Consider the following 19,514-nt stretch of genomic DNA (forward strand, 5'->3'; position numbering starts at 1 on the left):
TTGTTACAGCCTGAAACAATCCAGTAGGGTGCAAAAGAGCCTCTCTAAAAAGAGCAGCCATTTCTAGAAAAAGTCTTGCTTTTTGAAGCTATGAGATACAGAATGGAATTTACCACCAGAGTCTTCATAAGTAGCTGTTGGGAGCAGCTATTAAGGTAGGAATTAGTCAAAATTCAGATCTCACACACGGTTGCAGCTCCAGTGAGTGAGCTCACACTGACAGGCTGGTTTCAGTCCTCCAGGCAAGAGAGGCAAGAAGTGAGAGACGCTTGCAGAGCATCTGCTGGTGAGATCAGACAAGTCTGTCTCGTTGGCAGAGCTATTGTCCTTCGGTCACACCAATCCTAATTTGAGTCCTGCTTGCAGCAGCATAGAAAACCTGTGACAAACATAGTCACGCTGGCATTGAGGTGGCTGCCAAAAGGAGATCACTGCGAGTACTTGAGACTTCAAAGGGGGGGGGGGGGAGGGAATTGCAGAGAAAGCTTTCAGATCTGAAGTTTGCAAAAGAAAATGAAGTTACTGGGCTTTTCATTTTCCTCCCCAGTCCTGCTTCCAAATAAAAAACAATCCTTCAAATTACAAACACACGCCTGGATCGGATCCTTTCCCAGAAGTACAGGTTTGTGTCTGCATGCTGTTTTGCCTCAAGCTGGGGTGTATGCAAAACAGAGAAATACTTTATTTTTCCAGACTTGCAATATTTTGTACTTCTTATTCATGGCTGTCTATGAACTGCCCTATTTGTTCTCGTTGCTCTTTGGGTCTTTTATTGTATCTGATACAGCAGTGTGGCTGATCCAGAAATGATTCATCTAATTACTTTGAGGAGTGACAAAATCCCTGGCAGAGATTAACAAATGCTTCTTGTAGTCCACATCTGAGAATTGGATTGTGTAGGACCAAATCACAGGCCTTGCCCTGGGCACTGCTGCTCTGCACAGAGCTGGGTACCCCGCAGAGCTGGAGGTGAATACACCTCTCTGAGATGTGTCTGCGAACCAATTTCTCCTGACCAACAGCTCTGCTACAAAAGGCTTCTGAGACTTGAAGTTCCAGTGTCCTGTCTGGATCATGGCTAATTTATTCATTACATTCTAGCTATACTGCAGGTAGAGACAAGGCAGCAAAAATAACCACTCTGTTGCCCACCTCCCCATCTCTATCAGCACTCTGGATAGACTGATAAGAATTCATCTTTGGTGACCACTAAAAGGTCTTCCAGAGTGAGCTTTGCAGAAACAAGCAGCTTTTCCCATGTCACCCCAAATGCTGTGCATGCTTTTGATTGCAGAGAAATTTCCTTTAGCCCCCAAGAGACTCTTGTATTTTCAGAGATTTGTTACCTTCTGAGCAGGTGTTTGTGCATTTTACACTTTGTTATGAATGTGCATATATCTGTCTGGGCTCTTACAAAGAGAAAACAATGGCAAAAATGATGCTTCCAAGAGTATACGCCAACACAACACACTGGCTCGACTTCACGGTTCTCTTCTGGAATGAATCTTCCTGGTATCGGGAGCACTTGTATTTTATCCCATGAAGGCGGCACGAGGCTTTGTTTTTAGTGATTGGGATCTTGAAGAGCACCACCATTACAGCCCATGAACGGGATCTCACCTTTGGGATTGCTCTGGCTCGAAAGGAAGGCGCCCTCTGGTGGCCGCTGTGCTCTTTCTCGGGTGGGACCATTTGGTGGTGGGGGGTGTTGGAAGGGAAGCACTCCCCGGCACGACCACCGCAGCGACCGCAGAAGGATGCTGCGGGGGTCACCGGCACACAGAGCCCTCCGGGCCATGCACGCGGGGCAGGATGCGGTGCTGAGCCCGTTCCTCGCAGCCGATCGCACGGCCCCAGCGGGAGCAGATGCGCTGAGCTTACACTTACTGCAACGCACACAGCGCTGCCTTGCGCCCCCAGTTGTTCTCCCAGGGCTGGCTGCCTTTGGCTGCAACGCAGTTCCGGGAGAGGAATTCCTAGAACTGCTTAACTCTTTCCCACCCCTCTTCTCCTTTTTCTCCATTACTCCCGTGGTTCAGGTGCTCATTGCTGCCTGACCTTCATCGTGCTTCCGAACCTCCCTCCTGCTCACGCTGGAACCCTAATGCTGACAGCTGTAACTTGCTGAGCTACAGCAAATGAGCAAAGCACGGCTGGAGGAGGTCAGGAACCTTAACTTCCATGCAGCTGGTAACTTCTTCAGCACTCTTTTTTATGAGACACTGATCTCTCCTAAACCAGCTTAAAATCAAACTATTCCGTCCAGACAAAAAGCAGAGATGACTGGAGCTCACTGAATACTCACTGATCATTTGAGAAAGGTTTTCTTGGCACCAAAGAGACCCAGAATGTGTCATCCCAGCCACTGTGTCCCACGGACTGGCTGCTCCTTCACCCCACGCCCCAGCTCTGACATAGCCCAGATGCCTCTTTTTGGCCTTCTTTAGGTTTTTTTCCATTACCCTTCTGCACTTTACAAATAACTGCTTGAATGCATCAACTATATTTTGGGCACTGAATTTCACCTACAAATTTCAGCTGGGAAAACCACTGGAGAAAATTCCTACTGCAAATTGCTTCTTTATGATCAGTGGAATGCATATGAAGAGATGTGTTTCCCTTGTTATTAATACCATGATGGTTGCTGAAGCAGTGAAGCCACTTGTAAGACTGCCTGTGCAGGTTGGTCTGAGCACCTGCAGGAAGTCTTTAGGGTGCCACATCCCTTCAGTCTCTGAGTTTGCAACATACCTCTTTCTATCCCAGTGAAGCTGCTGGAAAAGATCATACAATTCAGCTGAAAGTAGAATGACGGAATCGAGCAAAATTCAGAACAGCTCTGATATAAGCATGGAGTGAAGGGCTACTGTTGAAAAAGGCAAGATGGATAACACAAGCAACCCAAGCTTGCCTGCTGACAAGCCATCCTTTCTTCTCCAGCAGATGAAAAAGTCCAGTGGTATTTTCCTGTGATATGCTTTCTTCTTGGTTATAGAAACGGGCTGCAAGACTTTCTCAGACAGTAGATGCAGTTAGAACTGTCCTGAAAAGGAAACTTACTCACCCTGCATGCAGGCTTTTACTCACTCCCTCTGGTCACTGCATTGTAAATCTTCGCTGTTCTGACATCAGTTTGGCTTCCCCTAGGAGACGGAGGAGATGCTGCCAAACAGAATAGGCTTTGTATATTCTAACCCCTATTCTGGATAGAATTAATGGCCCAACCGCGAAAGCCAAAAGCCTCAGATTTGTTTGGGTTAATCAATGCCAGAATTTGTTGGCTAGGAAATGGTACAGATGATCTTTCACAGTTGAAAGACTACGTCAGTATTGCAAGTGTTTGGAAGGTAACAGCACACATGTCTTAAACGCCATCACTTAACACATGGGCTTTCACAATAAAGCATTGCTGGACAGGGTACGAATGAGCATCTTATTCCAACGCATGTGAAAGTTTGCAAATAATTTTGGAACGGTTGATCAAAGCAAAAGGAGCAGGTGCAGTGCTGTGTGCATGGGAGGAGTAGGAGTAATGAACGCACAGAAAGATTCTGGCACACAAAGTGGGTTTCTCATGATGTCAGCTGTTTCTAAGGAGAGTGAGTTGGCATTGTTTCAGTCGATCATCCAGGTAGTCTGGGGTAGTGGAGGCACTGTGACGTAAATGAACCCCAGAAAGGAAAGCGGTACCTATGATCTATTCACTGTTATTATTTTTGTGAAAATCTGACAGAGGACTGGGAAAGTGCTTTAAACTACTGCGACTGAGGTCACAATTATTCTAGCCCAATATAGGCAAACAGTCATTAACAGAGCTCAGCTGATCAGTAGCACTTTATTAACTTGCAGCTAGTGCATTGCTTGCAATAATCCAGCTCAGATAATTTAAAATACAGAGAAAAGTAAAATATTTTATTCAACCCCTACAGAAAGACTAGTTTCTAACCACTAACAGCCAACAAGCAATAGAGTCCGTCCATAATCCTGCACAAAGTATTTGTGCCAGGATAAAACCACCCTACATGAATACGATGCTTATTGGTATTTGTTAACAGGACTGTGTTAACAGCATGTTTGCAAGCGGGGTTCAAAACCAAGCTGTGAGCATCGGGATGGAGTTGATGTTTGAACAAGGCAGCAGGTAATAGATTAATTTTATTATATATAATAAAGTATATTACATAAGGATATTGCACTATTGCAGATTGTCTGATAGAAATGATATGCACAGCCTTATTCCACCAGGCAAAGGGTATGAATATGCAAGCTTTCGTTCTTATCAAATGCAGCTGGACTTATTGAGAGGTAGGTTTATCATAGCACTAATTAGAAAAGCAAATAGAGAGAAAGCCTTTCCAACCTGCATTAATCTGACTCTTCCATAAAGCTTTTGTAAGGGAGCATTTGTACTTAACTCAGAAGGGTTGCTTGTAATGCGAGATTAAATTGATATGATGGTGAAAGGAACAATGCAACAAAATCCCTTAGAAGGTTGCTGTATTCATCTACTATATTTTACATAGGCAACATGCTGGGCCAGCATTTAAACTGCCACAAAATAGCAATCTGGTATTTTTTCAGCTACAGGAGGCCAAACCTCTCAGAAGAACAGAGTATGAGGTTTTTCTTTCTTCATTGGTAAGAGCCATTGTTGTCATGGACATCTTTATTGCTAAAGCTACTGTAAATTGCTGTTTCCCAACCTGTAGGTGAGTTCCTTTCGTCTGTTCCACTGAAAAGAGATTTAGCCTCAGTATCTCAGCATCGTGCAACAGAAGCCTGGGCTGTGCCTATAGGGCAGCCTCAACCTACCTGTCCCATAGGCTGCCTGCCCCAGAGCAGGGCTGGTGGGGTACTTGGACTATGTCAAAAAGAGATGAAGAATGTAAGAAGCGCTCTTTAGGGCAGCACACTCCCCACTGCCTGGCAATGGGACCCTGAGTCCCCACTCTGCCCCCCTGAGTGCCCATGAGTGCCCAGGAGTCAGAGCCCGCTGAGCCGGCACTATGCGGTGTTGTGGGCCTGCTGAGTGGCAGAGCCTTCATTGAGCTGGAGAGATGCACTGGTTGATATTTAACTTGATTTTGTTTCCAGGCCTTACTTTGAGCAGGGAAGCCCTGCAATACACGGCATCAGCAGTGATAATCTTGTCAAAAGGATGATAAAATCAGAGATTACCTTTAGGGAAAGGGGTGCTTACAGACTGCAGCTGGAAGAGGATCACTCAGGCTGACTTTGAATCCTACTAAAGCATTGTGCTACAGAATGGGGTATTGCAGCCAGCTCCAGTGCAGCTGCAATGACTGGGGGCCCTTGTGGCTGCAGCTCAGTGCCAGGAGATACCAGAGACCTCCTCCCCCATCCCTGCCACACATCCACAGCAAAGCATGAATGCACACCTCCCATAGGAACAGTAGCTCCTGCATTCAAAGAGATAGATTCAGCCACGTCTTTGTCACGAGCCTTTCCCGTTCTGTCTGAAAGAGTGCGGAACTTGTAATGTGCTTAATTGTGATCGTAGCAAAAGACAGAGGGCAAAGCCTGCCAACCGAGCACGAAGCATCGCTGAGCACTTCGGCCTGAAGGTGAAGGTTCCACCACAACCTGGTTGGGTTTTCCCCCAGTAAAGGAAGAGCTGAAGGAAACAGACGATGCATTTTCTTTCTTTTTTTTTTTTTTTTTCTTTTTTTTGGATCTTTTTTATTCAAAAGTTTTCAAAGAAATAAAACAGAAAAAAGCTAACAATCTAATCAAATTTACAGTTCAAAAATGTCTTTTGGCGTTTAACAACAAGTCCTAGGAAACAAAACTACAGAGTTATCTTGAACCGGACAAATAAGTTACCACTGGCAAGTTTGTGGCACTAGTAAAACAAAAATAAAAAATTAACTCTCTTGATCATATAGATATCTCTATGAAAATCTTTTTTTTTTTTTTTTCAATCTGTACAAAAGGTCTTTCTTCATAAATTAATTTTTTATAATTTAATGGCTGTCTACTATGTGATGTTTAAGTAACTGATTATTTCTTTATGTACAGAGGTTAAATTTCCCAAATCTTACCCAGACAATGAGTATGGCACTTAGTTCAGACCTTCCGGCAGCAGCTCTTCCCTCCCTCTAACACGGCCATCATACTGCGGTTCCAAGTAACGCAAAAATATCAAGTAGTGAGAGATCCAGGCGTGGAAATCCACCCAACCCAGGGAAGGTGCTGCAGGAAGTCTGGACTTTGACAAAGCAGTAATATTCCAGGGAGCATAGAACCAATAATACCACAACTTTTCAAAAAAAGAAAAAACAAAAACACATCTCTTACGACTATGTATTTCACTAGAATCTACACTTCTCAGAGCAGCAATTTACTTTTGAAACTATGAAATGTCACCGACATCTATACTCCAATACTCACACAAAATTTAAAAACTAAAAAATACTCGAAAGAAACAACTGTTAGCCCCAGCTCCCGAGCCGGGATGATTTGGTCTGTGGAAACAGGGAGGGCCAGCAACCTGTCCCAATACAAAAGGAAATAAACTTTGAGGTAGATAACTGATCATATACAGCTGACCAGAGAAGTACACAGTTTTGGAAGACAACTTAATTTATCGTTCGATTTAAAACATATGCGATCGTAATAAAGAGCTTTAGTAGCAGTGAATTATCTAATATGTGAAGTACAAATAACTGTGTATTTATGAATCAGGAATTTCATAGTTTCAAAATCGGTTTTCTTTACACTTAACACTTGTAGTGATGATGTAAAGTGTGGCACTGCTTGGATCCAAGTCTTCCTTCATGCTTTTGTGTCCATACATCAATTAAAATTATAAAACCTAAATGCAAATGTACAAAAAAGGCACATTCTCCTAACCGCAAACTGGTCCGGCAAAAATAAAAGAGTACAGAAGACGTAATGCTGAGACAAATCAAAATTATTGGTTACTGGCTCTTTGTTCTTTGGTAAAGTTACCTTTTAAAAGTGCCAAGTCTTTTTATTTTTAATTACCTACAATAGAGAGCTAGTATCCAATCAATTATGCTTCTCCTCGCATCTCAGCTCGTGTTTGAAAACGAGTCCTTTTGCTTTTGCCATTTTGCTGCAATAGCAACTTTTGTGTTTGCTAAGTCTCAGTACGATCCTCATCCTAAAGCACTATCGTTAGTATAAAGGAAGGACAAAAACATTCGGTGAGATCCCCACCCCAAACTCCCTAATCTACCTACGCTAAAACTAGAACATCGAGTTAGTTTCTGAAAAAAAAAAAAAAAAAGGCAAAAAAAGATTTTACATTGCATCGTACAGCAGAGTTCCTAAGTCACCCGAACTACCAGAGGGAGCTATCGGCATACGGCCTTACAAACGATTTATCCTATTAAAATTTCCCCGTCAGAAAATGTGTTTCACACAAAACAGTTTTCCCCTCTTGCGTTTCACTACCTTACATATTATGTGAAAAATCATTAAAAACACTTACTACACATTAAAAAAGCCAAATTTTCAGCAATTTTTATTGACTACCTTTAAAAGCCCTATGCTGCTGTTTTACAAGGCATAATAGACCAGCTCATTTGGTCAAAGCATTCTACACCATTAGTTTGGACTACTTACTGAAATAGCTACAGCATCGAAAGATTTAAGGCAAATTGGAATTCATAGAAAAGGATAAGACACTTCACACTACGTTAAAAGAAAAACAGAAGGCTAAAAGACCAGACGCTATAACTGCAACACTGCACTAAAGCAACACTCACACACTGCAAGCACAGAACATCATCCTAGATGTTTTACTAGTTTAAACTTCAGAAAACCCATTTCATACAATTAAAAAAAAGAAAAAGAAAAAGAAAATAAAAAACAAAACCAAAACAGGAAAATAAAACAACAAAAAACCCTAAAAAATAAAAGGAAACAAAGGAAACAAAACTAAACCAGAACACAACTTCTGCCATGCACATGAATAGTCTTCGTGGTCATCTGTGCATACCCAGAAGTTTGAATTTTTATTTATTTTTTTTTTGCGTCGTAACACTTGATAAAAATTTTTTTCTTCTTACTAAAATAAACCTGTTCGTGGGAACAGCTACTTGATGAATTTAAGGTTTTTTCTTATGCACCTTATAGAACTTATAGCAAAAATAGTTTTAGTTGATTTCATTATAAATAACATTTTCAAGAACCTGTGCAAAACTGTCAATAATTCCTAAAGCACAATTGATCAGTAAAATCCATGATTGTTTCAGCCTTTGCACCCTTCTCCAGGCCGGGTCAACACCGGGCATCTGCAACACAGAAAGGTCAGAGCTACAGCAGGGTGACGAATTGCATTTATTTTGCTAACGTGGCTATCCCCGAACTACACCACCTCCTCTTCTAGACAGCTGGGAGCAGAGCAAGTGAATCTGAGCTCAAGTCTGAAAAGCAAAGCCAGGTGGCACTCCAGGTGCTCAGCTCTCGCTGGGATTCGGCCCCGTGCCAGCATGCGGTGGTACATTTTCCCCCTTTGCTTCTAATGAAGATAAGCATGCTGAATGCCCACCGAGGAGCTGGGAGGCTGCGCTTCAAGCTATTTCCCTCTGCCTGCTTTCTTGTTGTTGGTTGCTTTTAATTGACCCCGAGCAGATGAGTGAATGAGCTCACTGCTGCTGCATCCAAAGGCTTTCATCTCTGGATGAAGAGGGAGGGTGTGTAGAGCTCCCCACAGCCAAAGCACAGGCAGCTCCCATGCCTCCGCACTGGTTAACATTTAACAGCAATTCCGGGCTCATTAAACATGAAGGGAGGCTCTTCCATTTGCTATATTAGCTTATGTAACCAGATGGGTTTTAAAAAATATTCAGCTAATGAAAAGTTAAGACAATTTTGGATTTTTTCAAGGAAAGGAAGCGTGTTAATTTAAAGTTTGTACATTCATAGATGCATATTCAATTATATTGGGCTATTTCCAAGTCCCTTTGATTATTTTCACATAGCAGCAACTTGTTGAAAAGAAGCAATACAGCCATTAAGTGTATTCATTAAAGGAAAGGAGCTGGGCGCTCCTGACAGACTGCATCGACACACGTTAGTGTGCTGGTTGTCATTTGCCACTTATTCATGGCAAAATATATCCCGACTTTTAATAGGACATCTCCAAAAGTGCTGTGCACGTATTTAGAAAAAAGCTTCCATTTGTCAACAGTGACAAAACTACAACAATTAAGAGGCCGCAGCGTTCCCTGTACTCAGGGCAAGAAATAACCATCAGTTCCCTCCCCTTCACCTGTCTGAGAGATGACAAGTACCAGCATGCTCTGAGGACAGAAATACCGAATGCCATACTCTGGGGCTGAAATCAGTTGAGCAATATTACCCTTCCCCATGTGCCTGCACCCACTGCCACAGTGCACTGATTTCCCTGTGCAGATCAGTGCAGGCAGCAGAGTTTCTCTGGGAATAAAATCGCAGAGGATTTTATCACTTCCAGCAAGTGCCCAGAGCTGCTCACAGAGCTCAGTGTGCTACAGAGTCAGTGTTACACAACTGTTTCTCAGATTGCAGCACACCTGATCGCCCTTCAGGAGTCTAAAAGCTGCTCCTCCCATGGCCCCATCTATGGGAAAGAGGCTGGCACACTGCTGGAGGTGTGGGGATGCCATGCAGGGCTCTATTGCCCCGCCTACTAGAGATCTCTGTTTGCAAGGAAGTTTTACATGCCCACAGGGAAGGCTTAAAGGCAAAACAAATAATTCCTTGAAAAGTGGTTAACACCAGCCAATAGCCTTGGCATGGGAAGCGAGCGGGAGCTATGGTTTTAATGCTAGGAGATGGAGAATGAGAAGAGTCTGTGGCTTTGCTTCTCCCTGCCCTGGAAGAAAACCAAGGATGTGGGCTTGCTCTAGATGCCGGCGTTTGGCCAGACTAAAATAATAAACACAGATCATACATTGTGCTATGCAGACTGTGCCACCTGTCAAATGTGCAAAGTTTCCCAATTGGCTTGTTTCTATCTTTACATACTTGAACATATAAGAAACTGTTATGCCAATAATAGGGATGAGAGCAGTGCTGTCAAATAACACAGCCGACCTGCAGAATCGAAAGCGATGGCAAAATGTGTGCGCTGTTAGATCTGTGTGTTTTAAAGAGAGTATCACATCACTGGAAACCTGCGCACGTAACTGTGTGAGGTTTTTGAGTACTTAAGGAATGCCACAAGGGCCGTGAAAAAACACTGCTCACATCACCTCTTGTGCACACTTGAAGCTGAATGGAATTTTTCAGTATTAGTTCTTCAAAAATTTGATTTAAAAATGATGTAGTCCAGTTGCTCGGTTTACAAAGCACCCTTAAATAGATGGGCTAGGGAAAAACTAAGCAGCGATTTAAAACATGGAAGATGGAGGAGGGGATGGTTAGTGCAAACAGCATTTTCAGGATAGCAATTTACAGAAAGAAAAATGGTATGCAGAAGGGAAGGAGTTAGGATAAAACTAACAAAGGGTCAGTAAGGAATGCAAGCAGAGATGCAGGAAACCTGTAGCAGGAAAGTAAATAAATAAATCTGGAATTAGAGCCAATCCAGGTCTAATCTAAAAAATCAATTGACAAAATTCTGGGCCAAACTGCTGCTTCCTAGAATAAAGGATGGGCTGGGAAATTTGCAAGAGAATGTCAGCAAGGATTTCTAATAGACCAGAACCCACCCACATACTGCCTAAGTCAGTTGTGAAGCTGCTTCCCAAGTTGATACAAAGATTTTTTGCACTAACTCATTGTTATTCTTGTACATCACATGCTGTATACCAGATGAACAAATTAAAATAGAATATAATCCAGAAATGCTATAAAGTATCAAGGAGCTGTTATTTGTAACTCAGTAACTCACTTATTCCTTTCCTTTACTTCTAACTCTGGCCAAATTCATGTAAATTTCGGTGTCTGTCCCCAGATGTTATTTATACGATGTGCACAAGAACTTTCGATACAGAGTAATGCATGTTAAGAAAAAAATATATATATTTGAATTCACATCTTTCATGTGATGGGAGGAGCCCCTACCTCACAGTTACTTATTTTGTTGATACGTATATGGAGAATGGTCACTGGACGTCTCTACTGTAACCTGTTGTTGACCACTGGCTTCCTGAAAATGAAGAGGGAGAAAAGATGAGAGATGAAAGCTGACAGATTTACCTACAATCTGTATTTCCATGCAATGTGTGTAATTCAGTCTTCAAGTCTAAAGCCTTTTAAACATGTCAGAGTACATGCATATGTGCACAGTTACAACACTTCAGCTGGCAATACTCCTTGCAAAAACTAATAACAATAAAATAATTTTAAAATAATATGTTTGCATCTGGTCATCCGTATCATATACTGACCTCAACAGGAACCGCTGCTGTCTGGACATGTGTGTATTGGGGTATGTAGGCTCCTTGCATAGCTGTTGTGGCTGGCATGTACTAGAAGGAGAGACAGCATGTTAAGCTGAGCTGAAGACCAATGAAAACCTAAGAGTATTCAAAACACTTGTTATAGCATGTAATAGATACTGAATGTTTCCCACAAGCAGGAGACTTTTCTGTCTGAAACTAACAGCCTTTTTAGATAACTGAGGCAGCTTTTTTTATACCTAATTTAGCCTTCAAAAACTAAGTAAACAGTTTTTCTCTGTTAATCCCTACACATACACATATATATTAACACTCTCTGCTCAGAAGAGAAGAACCTTTTGGTTTAGAACCTGGCCTTCATCTCTTCTCCCCATCTAGTTCTTGCTCCATACCATGTCTAACTTTCAGCTCTCTAAACTCCCGAAGAATAAAAACAACTGTCGTTTCTTTTTCACTCCAACTCTGGAGTCATCTCCTGGGTTCCCTTCATTTGCTTTATCTATTTTGCTTACGCACTATATGTGACTAGTTAATAGTGCTGAATCTAACGCATATATGGAGACGGTTCTTAATATTTTATTGAATTAGGACTTTTTGACATGTAAATGTACACGCGTACTTTTATCTACACACAATATTTTCCTCTTGCAAAAGTTCTATATTGTATTTAATTGCTACATACTGTTCCAGTACTGCCTAACGAAAGATGACTCATCTGCTGCGTCAAAGGGCTTATCATTGATGCAGGCTGTAGTGACATGGTGTGGTCCATGGAGGGAGTCAGTACAGCACCCTATGAAAACAAAGAAAGAAATGATGAAGGCAACAATCAGATTTTAATTATGTTTTAAATTTGAGAGTTTAAGTAGGCGCTGTCCTTTCAAGGGGATATAAGGCATGAATTCTCCTTCATACAAGGCACCGACTGACTCAGCACGCAGCTCTTAGACACTATAATGTGGATGCATTTTGCAGTTTGGTCATAGGGCAAGTACTGCATTGAGTTCCTATTGAATGTAAACAGATGCACAATGCACTTGAGACACCTGCAGAAATCACTGCAAACACGAGTTCAACTAGATGTTAACTTTACCGTAAAACTTGGCACATTACCAGGTACAGATTTGCTTTGTTTGAACTTTGGAATTTCAGGCTTTAAGAAGCATTTATTTGTCTCATCTTTAGGAATAGAGGCTTTGGAGGAAAACTCATGGTAGGGCTGCACTACCTGCACACATCATATTCACACACCAGTCAAATTTTAGATGAGGAGGTCAGCAGAGCTGTGAAAAGACTTGGTTATCTGCACAAATACCAGCTGCCAGGATGGCTCCATAGCTCTGGGGCCAGTTTGCTGACTTTACAAAGTTACAAAGATAGCAGCATTTTTAAAAACTCAACACGCTAAGTATGCTAAGGCACGCTTGTCAGGTTTTCAGAGTTATCTGAAATGGAAGGTTATCAACTGAATTTATTTTACTAATCATGTTCCACAAAAACGTATTTCCAAGCACTCTGTATGAGCTACGCTTGCAGAAGTGTTTATTAAAATAGACGGAGGGTCAAAATCAACAGAAATAATTGCAGTGTACTGAAAGCCAGGATTTTCAATCTGTAGCTGTTCCTTAAAATGAAAGAAGAAAACAAACCAACCAACCCTACGGAGTGTAGTTGGAAAAACAACCATGTGACCAGCGTAGATGAAATGAGTCACAGGCACATCAAACACTGAAAGAATTTCCTGTCTGCAGACTGCAGGCTTCTCTGCAAAGCAAATGAGTAAGACAGCACCAGTTTCTGCACAGACCAAAACTAAACTTACGTCAAAAAAACAGATCTTTATTTTTCAGCTACGAAATCTCATCCTGTGTATCTTCAAAACAGATAGATCTCACGGTGTTATAACATATTAACTCGTGTCTTCTACAGTGTTAATTTGCAAGATGTTTTTTGGAAAAAGTGTGTTGACAGAAAAGTTAAAGCCAGTTTGTCTGTGTGTTTAACATTCAAAAAATACAAATAAAACAATAATGAACTGCACAAGAAGGTGTCCTGGCTTGGTATCTCCTTCCCTGCACACACAAGGAAATCTTCAGCCACAAAGATCTGTGTTCCGTACTCTGTATGGACAAGTTAACTGACAGCAGGACAATATCCTTTCTATATCTGGAAACAGACTTGTTTGTTCACTACAGGAGGACATACATATAAAAGTGCCTGTTATTATTTGTAATGCTCCTATCAAGAAACCTTGTAACTCTTAGATATAATAGCACTCAATTGGCAAATGACATAGATAAGAAGCAAAACATGAGAGAGAATAGATTAGAATACTTGTCAGTCTGGCATAGACACCACAGCCAGACGTATAGGGAGAGTAGTGTTACTCATGCATGGTGAAGCCAGAACAGGTTATCCAGGTAGTTTCAAGTGAGTGCCCCTGCTGCCATTCATATCGCCAAGTCCATCTGTCTGTCACAAATTATCCGGTCTGAACTCCCCTACATCTATTCTAAAACCTTGGGTCTTCTATTGCAGCTTCCTATCAGTACTCAGTATGTAAAACATCGGTAACTGCAAAGTGCTCACGATTTTTTAAAAAGGAAAGAAAGGTTCCTCAGGATGCCAACATGGTAAATCTAGTTTTACTCATCACGTCGATACCCTCAAGGCAGCTTTTCTTTTTTCCTAATAAAATGAGTCCCCAGTTTAGCTTACCACCATCCTTTCTCTTTCCCATTTTCATCCATGATTTAATCATTATGATATAATTGTCAATTATCTGCAAGTTAACAGGGCTGGAAGTGGCCTATTTCCTGTTGTTTAAAAGATGCAAATTGTTTACACAATCATTAACACGACAATGGAGAAGTATAAAAACTTACTGGGTGCTGCATTATATACGGTTGAGGCTGCATCCAAGAAGGACTCTGAACCTGGAACAAAATTGGTATTTTATTATCCACTTCAATGAACACAGTGCAGTACTATTCCCCTCCTGTTTCAGCTAGCATATTTTCTCTCCAAAAAACCTGATTATCCAGATGCCTAAACTGAGGCAGGTTGCCTAACTTCACATGACAAGGTAAATTAAAAGGAAGAAGAAGTACATTAATGGGCTATATGGTTTTCTTATTTAAAAAGAGCTGGTTACAACAGCTCATTGAAAAAGCGTGCTGCAAGAAAGGCAAGAAAACAGTGCCTCTTTTTCAGCTCTGGTAGTGCCATATGTGTAGGATAAGGCAGGACCTGACCTGCATGGGGCATGCAGACCTGACTAACCACAGCTGCTGGACACTTAAAACCCCTTAAACTCTTCACCTTCTTTCCCAGTGTCCTGTGAATAGGACAGGCAGACAGACAGTCTTCAAAAAAAACACAAGGCGGGGTGTTTTTGGCAAGATGGAAACATTTCTTCCATCCTCTTCACATTCATTTTCAGTTCAGACCAATTTTTTTTTTTTTTTTTAATATTATTTTTAATCAGTAGAAGTGTAACAAGTTGTTCAGAAATGGAATGGTAAAAAGTAAAACAGTTGAACCCTCCCTTTCCCCAGGCAAAAGCTTAATGGCAAAAATACTGGTACAGCCTGACGAAAGCTTTGGCTAATCTACTCACGCTATGATAGTAACTGGCTTAGTGCTGTCATTTGAGCATACAGGAGTTGCAGAAACAAACACTAGCCAGAACTTTATTAAATTTGTTTACCTTTAATAAGAATAAATCTAGGAACAGGTTATACCATGCCTCAAAGAAAAAAATAAATAAATCATGCTTTCATGATACGTTCTGTTGTGTAGGTGACAGAATGCTGCAAGTTTCAGTGGGATGGATCAGTAATGATGATGTGACTAATGCTCCAATTGTGAAATATTTCTGGACAAGAACCTCCTCCCTCCCTACCACAGATTGCTTCCCTTTCATTTTCAATTTGTATTACTGTAGCACTTTAAATACCGTGACGTCAATAACTCCATCCACACCTAATTAAGCTCCATCTGACGTGCACCGAAATACTAGTAGTGACATTCTTAGAACTGTACGTTACTGTCACCCACCTCTCCCAATAAGCCCAGAAGTGATCCCATGCTCCCAAGAAGCATGTTTCCATGCCAACTTTCAAATTCTATTTGGACCCTGAATGTTCAGGAGTCTTCTGCTGATTCATCATTTATACCTTAATAAAAAAATTGCTGATAATTCTACTGGAATACTTTTCTGGGTATGAGCTTGCTGCAGTTTTTGAGATATTGCTGTACAAAGCAGAAAGACTCCATATACTGAAAGATACATGAGTGACACTGGCTGCCAGGAGCAAACATGTTGCATAAATCAAATCAGAAATTAATTCCAAATGAATCCAGCTGCCCTTTATCCCAGAGCACACCTCCTGCATAACGCTTTGTTGGAGCAAGAAGGCATCAGGCCTCCAGACTTAATACTGGACAATTCCTCCTTGCTCTTCTCAGATGGACTGGGAGAGGACATGGTTATTTCTGCACAGTAACCAGATGGTCCACAGGTAGAAAACTTGTGTGTTAAATAGTAAAATGCCAGATAGGTAATCATTTAGGTAACACTGTGACAGCAAACCCTTAGCCATCGGCACGATTTGGAGAGTGTTTTTGGCAAGGCAACTGGCATCCCATTGCTTTGCTGTGCTTCCTGCAACAAACACCTTCAGTTTTTAAGGCCTTCATTTTCAAGCTGTGCAGCGTGAAGAGGCCTCTTCATTAAAATGTAGCATGACTGGAGAATGCAGAGAACCAGATGTAGCAACTGATAAATAAACACAAGCTCCAATGAATCATTCCCTCTGCTAAGTTCTAAATACAAACCTGGTATGTGGAAACCGGAGAAGCAATATATGGTGTAATAGATGTTTGAGTGATCATTCTGTTTGCTGTAATACTGTAGGGTGACGGATAAAATCTAGAAAATACAAAAATATTTATTAAATGCCAGTTCTATGCTTCATTCATAATGCAAACTTTTTTTTTTCTTAGCGTGCCAGCACTTAACATACCCATTTTGTAAAGCAGCTGTGGTTGGATCATAAGTGAGTGTCATTCCAGCCTTTAAAAAAATAAGTGGAAAGAGAATTGACATAATTCATCTTGCTTGTAAATTATTTCTCATACTCATTAATTAGCTGCAATAATTTTAACTGAAAGTTTGTACTGATACAGTTGATTATCCTACAGTTAGGGAAAGGTTAATTGACAGAAGCAATGATAAGTAAGGAGAGTCTGTGATATCAGCCAAAAAGTTTCCACCAAGAAGAACAAAATGCAATCCATGAAATACCTGGCTTAGATAACATATGTGTGTTTGAGAGGCGGAGCATAAGGATGATTATATGAGGGCTATACTAGGCATATAATAACTATAAAAATGAACAAGGAGCCCATTTTTCAGAAGACACGTTTGAATTTTGTTGTCTCATACATATGAGGTCTCCAGGCTTGGTAAACACACTAAGCCTGTGAAACTATTATCTTGAATATTCAAGATTAAATAAAGCTGCAACAAACAGAAAAAATTAATGCTGCACTGCACTGTTTTGATCTTAGAAAATGGCTGTGTGCTTCAGTTCTGCAAGAACAAAAGGGATTACTGACTAGATGTAGATAAAGTTATGTTTCAGATAGCTTTATAATATCAGAGATATTTCAGACACATTCCTGACCAAAGCAAAGGATATTTCAGCGTTCACTTTAATGAGATACAGTTTGGTGTTTTACATTTTGTTTTGTAGGTTTTTTTTTTCCTCTTAAGGAAGATACAGTTAAGCAGTTTATAGAGTTGCAAACTGTCAGGTGAGGGCTGCTTGCATATTTTTAATATGCCAAAGAGCCGAGCCAAGAAGTCTCAATGCCTATCATTTCCATAAGTATTCATTATTGCACACCCACACTAGAGCTTGAAGGGCAGACTTACAAGTCTCACCTCGCCTTCTCTGTGCCATGCTCTTCCATTCTGTATGTATTTATTCTGATTCTGTCTCTTTTTCTGTCCTCCATCGGCAAACTTGCACAACAAAGGTTCTGCAGGAACTGAGAAGGAAGAAAGAATATTACTTGAAGTCCTATTCATACATAGGGAGGTACAAGTGTATGGAAGGTGAAGAATACATATGTGAAATGGCTTTCATATATTTCCTCTGTTCTTGAAGTGCTCAGTAATGTCCCAAAGCTTCAAGCAGTTCTGCTCATCGAGAATGACCAGAGCTGTGCTGTACTTCCACTTACAGACTGGAAACCTTTATCTCCCTGCACTGAAAAAATGACACAACTTTCCATTCCCTTTCTATCTCTGATCTACAAAGAGCACGCAATGCAACCACAAACTCTTCAAGATTTTTCTTTTATCTCATTCTTTGCAAAATGCCATTAAATGGGCTTGCTATATGTTTCTTAGTTATGGCATAACAGAATCCTTACCACAGCTGCCACGCTGAAATGAAATCAATCAAAAAACAAAAGTTAGCACAGTGCTCTTTCCTTACGATGGGCTTAAGCTGCAACAGCTCTGTGTACCCGTGGCTGAAGCACAGAGCCACATCACACCACACCCTCCCTAATCACAGGGTGGAAGCTCTGTTATGACTTGGATGTGAACACTTCTCTGCCAGTAATTCCTGAGACATGAGCTGTCTAAGCTTTAAGGTGACACTCCTCTGAGCTGTTCTCTGTTTGGAAACACCTGAATGAGATGAGGCTGGATCTGACAATGTGCAAATGTTCCAGCACAGAGTAAACACACAGGGTGGGGGGACCATGTGTAAAAAATCATCCCAGAGGAAAATTTTAGCGTATCTATATCCTGCAATAAAATCTAGTGGTAAAACCACAACCGGCACTGACGTGCCCTTCATTCTGCCTGCATTTAAAAAGCACTACTAGTACTTCCCTAAATCAGAGGAACAGTGAGTACTGAAAACCTCAGGGGACCAATAACCCGGCCCAGAATCTGACTTCCAAACTACTGGCACGGCCCTAACACAGCCCGCTGGTGGCCAAGTCATAGTGGGTTTTGAACAGCACACATGAAATACTAGCTCTGGTTCCACTGGGGAAAAAAATACACATTTCCTACATGATACATCACTGAGAGCCTTCTCTAGGAAAGGAGGATGGGCTGGGAGGCAGAACTGGAGTGTGGCTGCTTGTTTCATCCCAGGATGGATCACGTGCCCTTCAAAGATTTGCACTGCTGTGGCTCATACACTCCTATTCAGCAGCCATATAACTTTTTATCTCCAAGAGTCAGACTTCACTACCTGACAATAGAATTAACTTCAAATGGATTGTCTTACAGAGAAGGGTAATTAAAATCCTATGACCATAAAATAAACTAAGGAAAGCTTAGGTTAACAAATCGGAAAAATATTGGAGACTATGAAGGGTGGAGTAAATGCGCAATGAAGTACCGGAAACCTTCAAGTAGGAGATGGAAACTGGAGAATAATCACTACAAAATTTTCCATCTCTAAAGGGATTTTTTCTTTTCTTTTCTTTTTGCATTACCAGAACAGTTTTGTTTTGGGGTCTTCTGTCAAGAAAATTCTTGGCATATTTGGGGAAAAAATGCAGTGTATCAACAGACTGAAGGACAAATGGATGTTTTTTATATCATAGAGGATTTTAATCTATATTAAGTACTACTGGAATAAGTGGGAGCAGAACATGTTACTGAACATGGCTAAAGATGTCAGGATCTGGTCAGAAATTATTTTGGTTTTTGATTTTACACAGTGAGGAAAAACATTCATCAGAAAGAGAGCATTGAGATATAAGCAGTTAAGCACCCAAAACAAAAAAAGCCAAGTTGAGGTGAAGTCTCTGGCTATGTATGAATTATTTCAAACCATCTATGGTGGTGAGAAGCACACGTGACTTCCAAAATACTTTGCTTTAATTTTTTGGAAGACATAATATAAACTGTTTCTATAATATATAATATATAACTGTGTCTATAAACCAGCATACAAAAGCACCCAACAATATTAGAGGTTTCTAGCCCTGTGATTCAGTATTACAGCACTTACGGACAGTAAACACTATTTAAAACTATAATATGTCTTCATCAGAAGTACCCATAGTGAGCTGTACAAAACTCTTCTGAAAGGGTTA

At 41.0% G+C, this 19,514-nt stretch overlaps 1 protein-coding gene across 3 annotated transcripts in view; it reads right to left on the reverse strand.

The window, feature by feature from the left end:
* Positions 1-5,915: 5,915 nt before the first annotated feature.
* RBMS1 (RNA binding motif single stranded interacting protein 1) overlaps positions 5,916-19,514 on the reverse strand; it is a 137,018-nt gene continuing 123,419 nt past the window's right edge. For 2 of the 3 annotated variants that reach the window (XM_015869076.2, XM_015869078.2), the window contains exons 7-14: positions 17,320-17,435; positions 16,406-16,455; positions 16,218-16,311; positions 14,264-14,314; positions 12,061-12,171; positions 11,367-11,447; positions 11,041-11,125; positions 5,916-8,282 (exon numbers count right to left, since the gene is read on the reverse strand). In XM_015869076.2, coding sequence (XP_015724562.1) covers positions 11,048-11,125; positions 11,367-11,447; positions 12,061-12,171; positions 14,264-14,314; positions 16,218-16,311; positions 16,406-16,455; positions 17,320-17,435 — 581 coding nt within the window. In that variant the 3' untranslated portion in view covers positions 5,916-8,282; positions 11,041-11,047. The remainder of the gene's footprint in view (positions 8,283-11,040; positions 11,126-11,366; positions 11,448-12,060; positions 12,172-14,263; positions 14,315-16,217; positions 16,312-16,405; positions 16,456-17,319; positions 17,436-19,514) is intronic. The other variant, XM_015869077.2, reaches the window with a different exon arrangement.

Source organism: Coturnix japonica, chromosome 7, assembly GCF_001577835.2.
Source record: "Coturnix japonica isolate 7356 chromosome 7, Coturnix japonica 2.1, whole genome shotgun sequence".
NCBI classification, from domain to species: domain Eukaryota; kingdom Metazoa; phylum Chordata; class Aves; order Galliformes; family Phasianidae; genus Coturnix; species Coturnix japonica.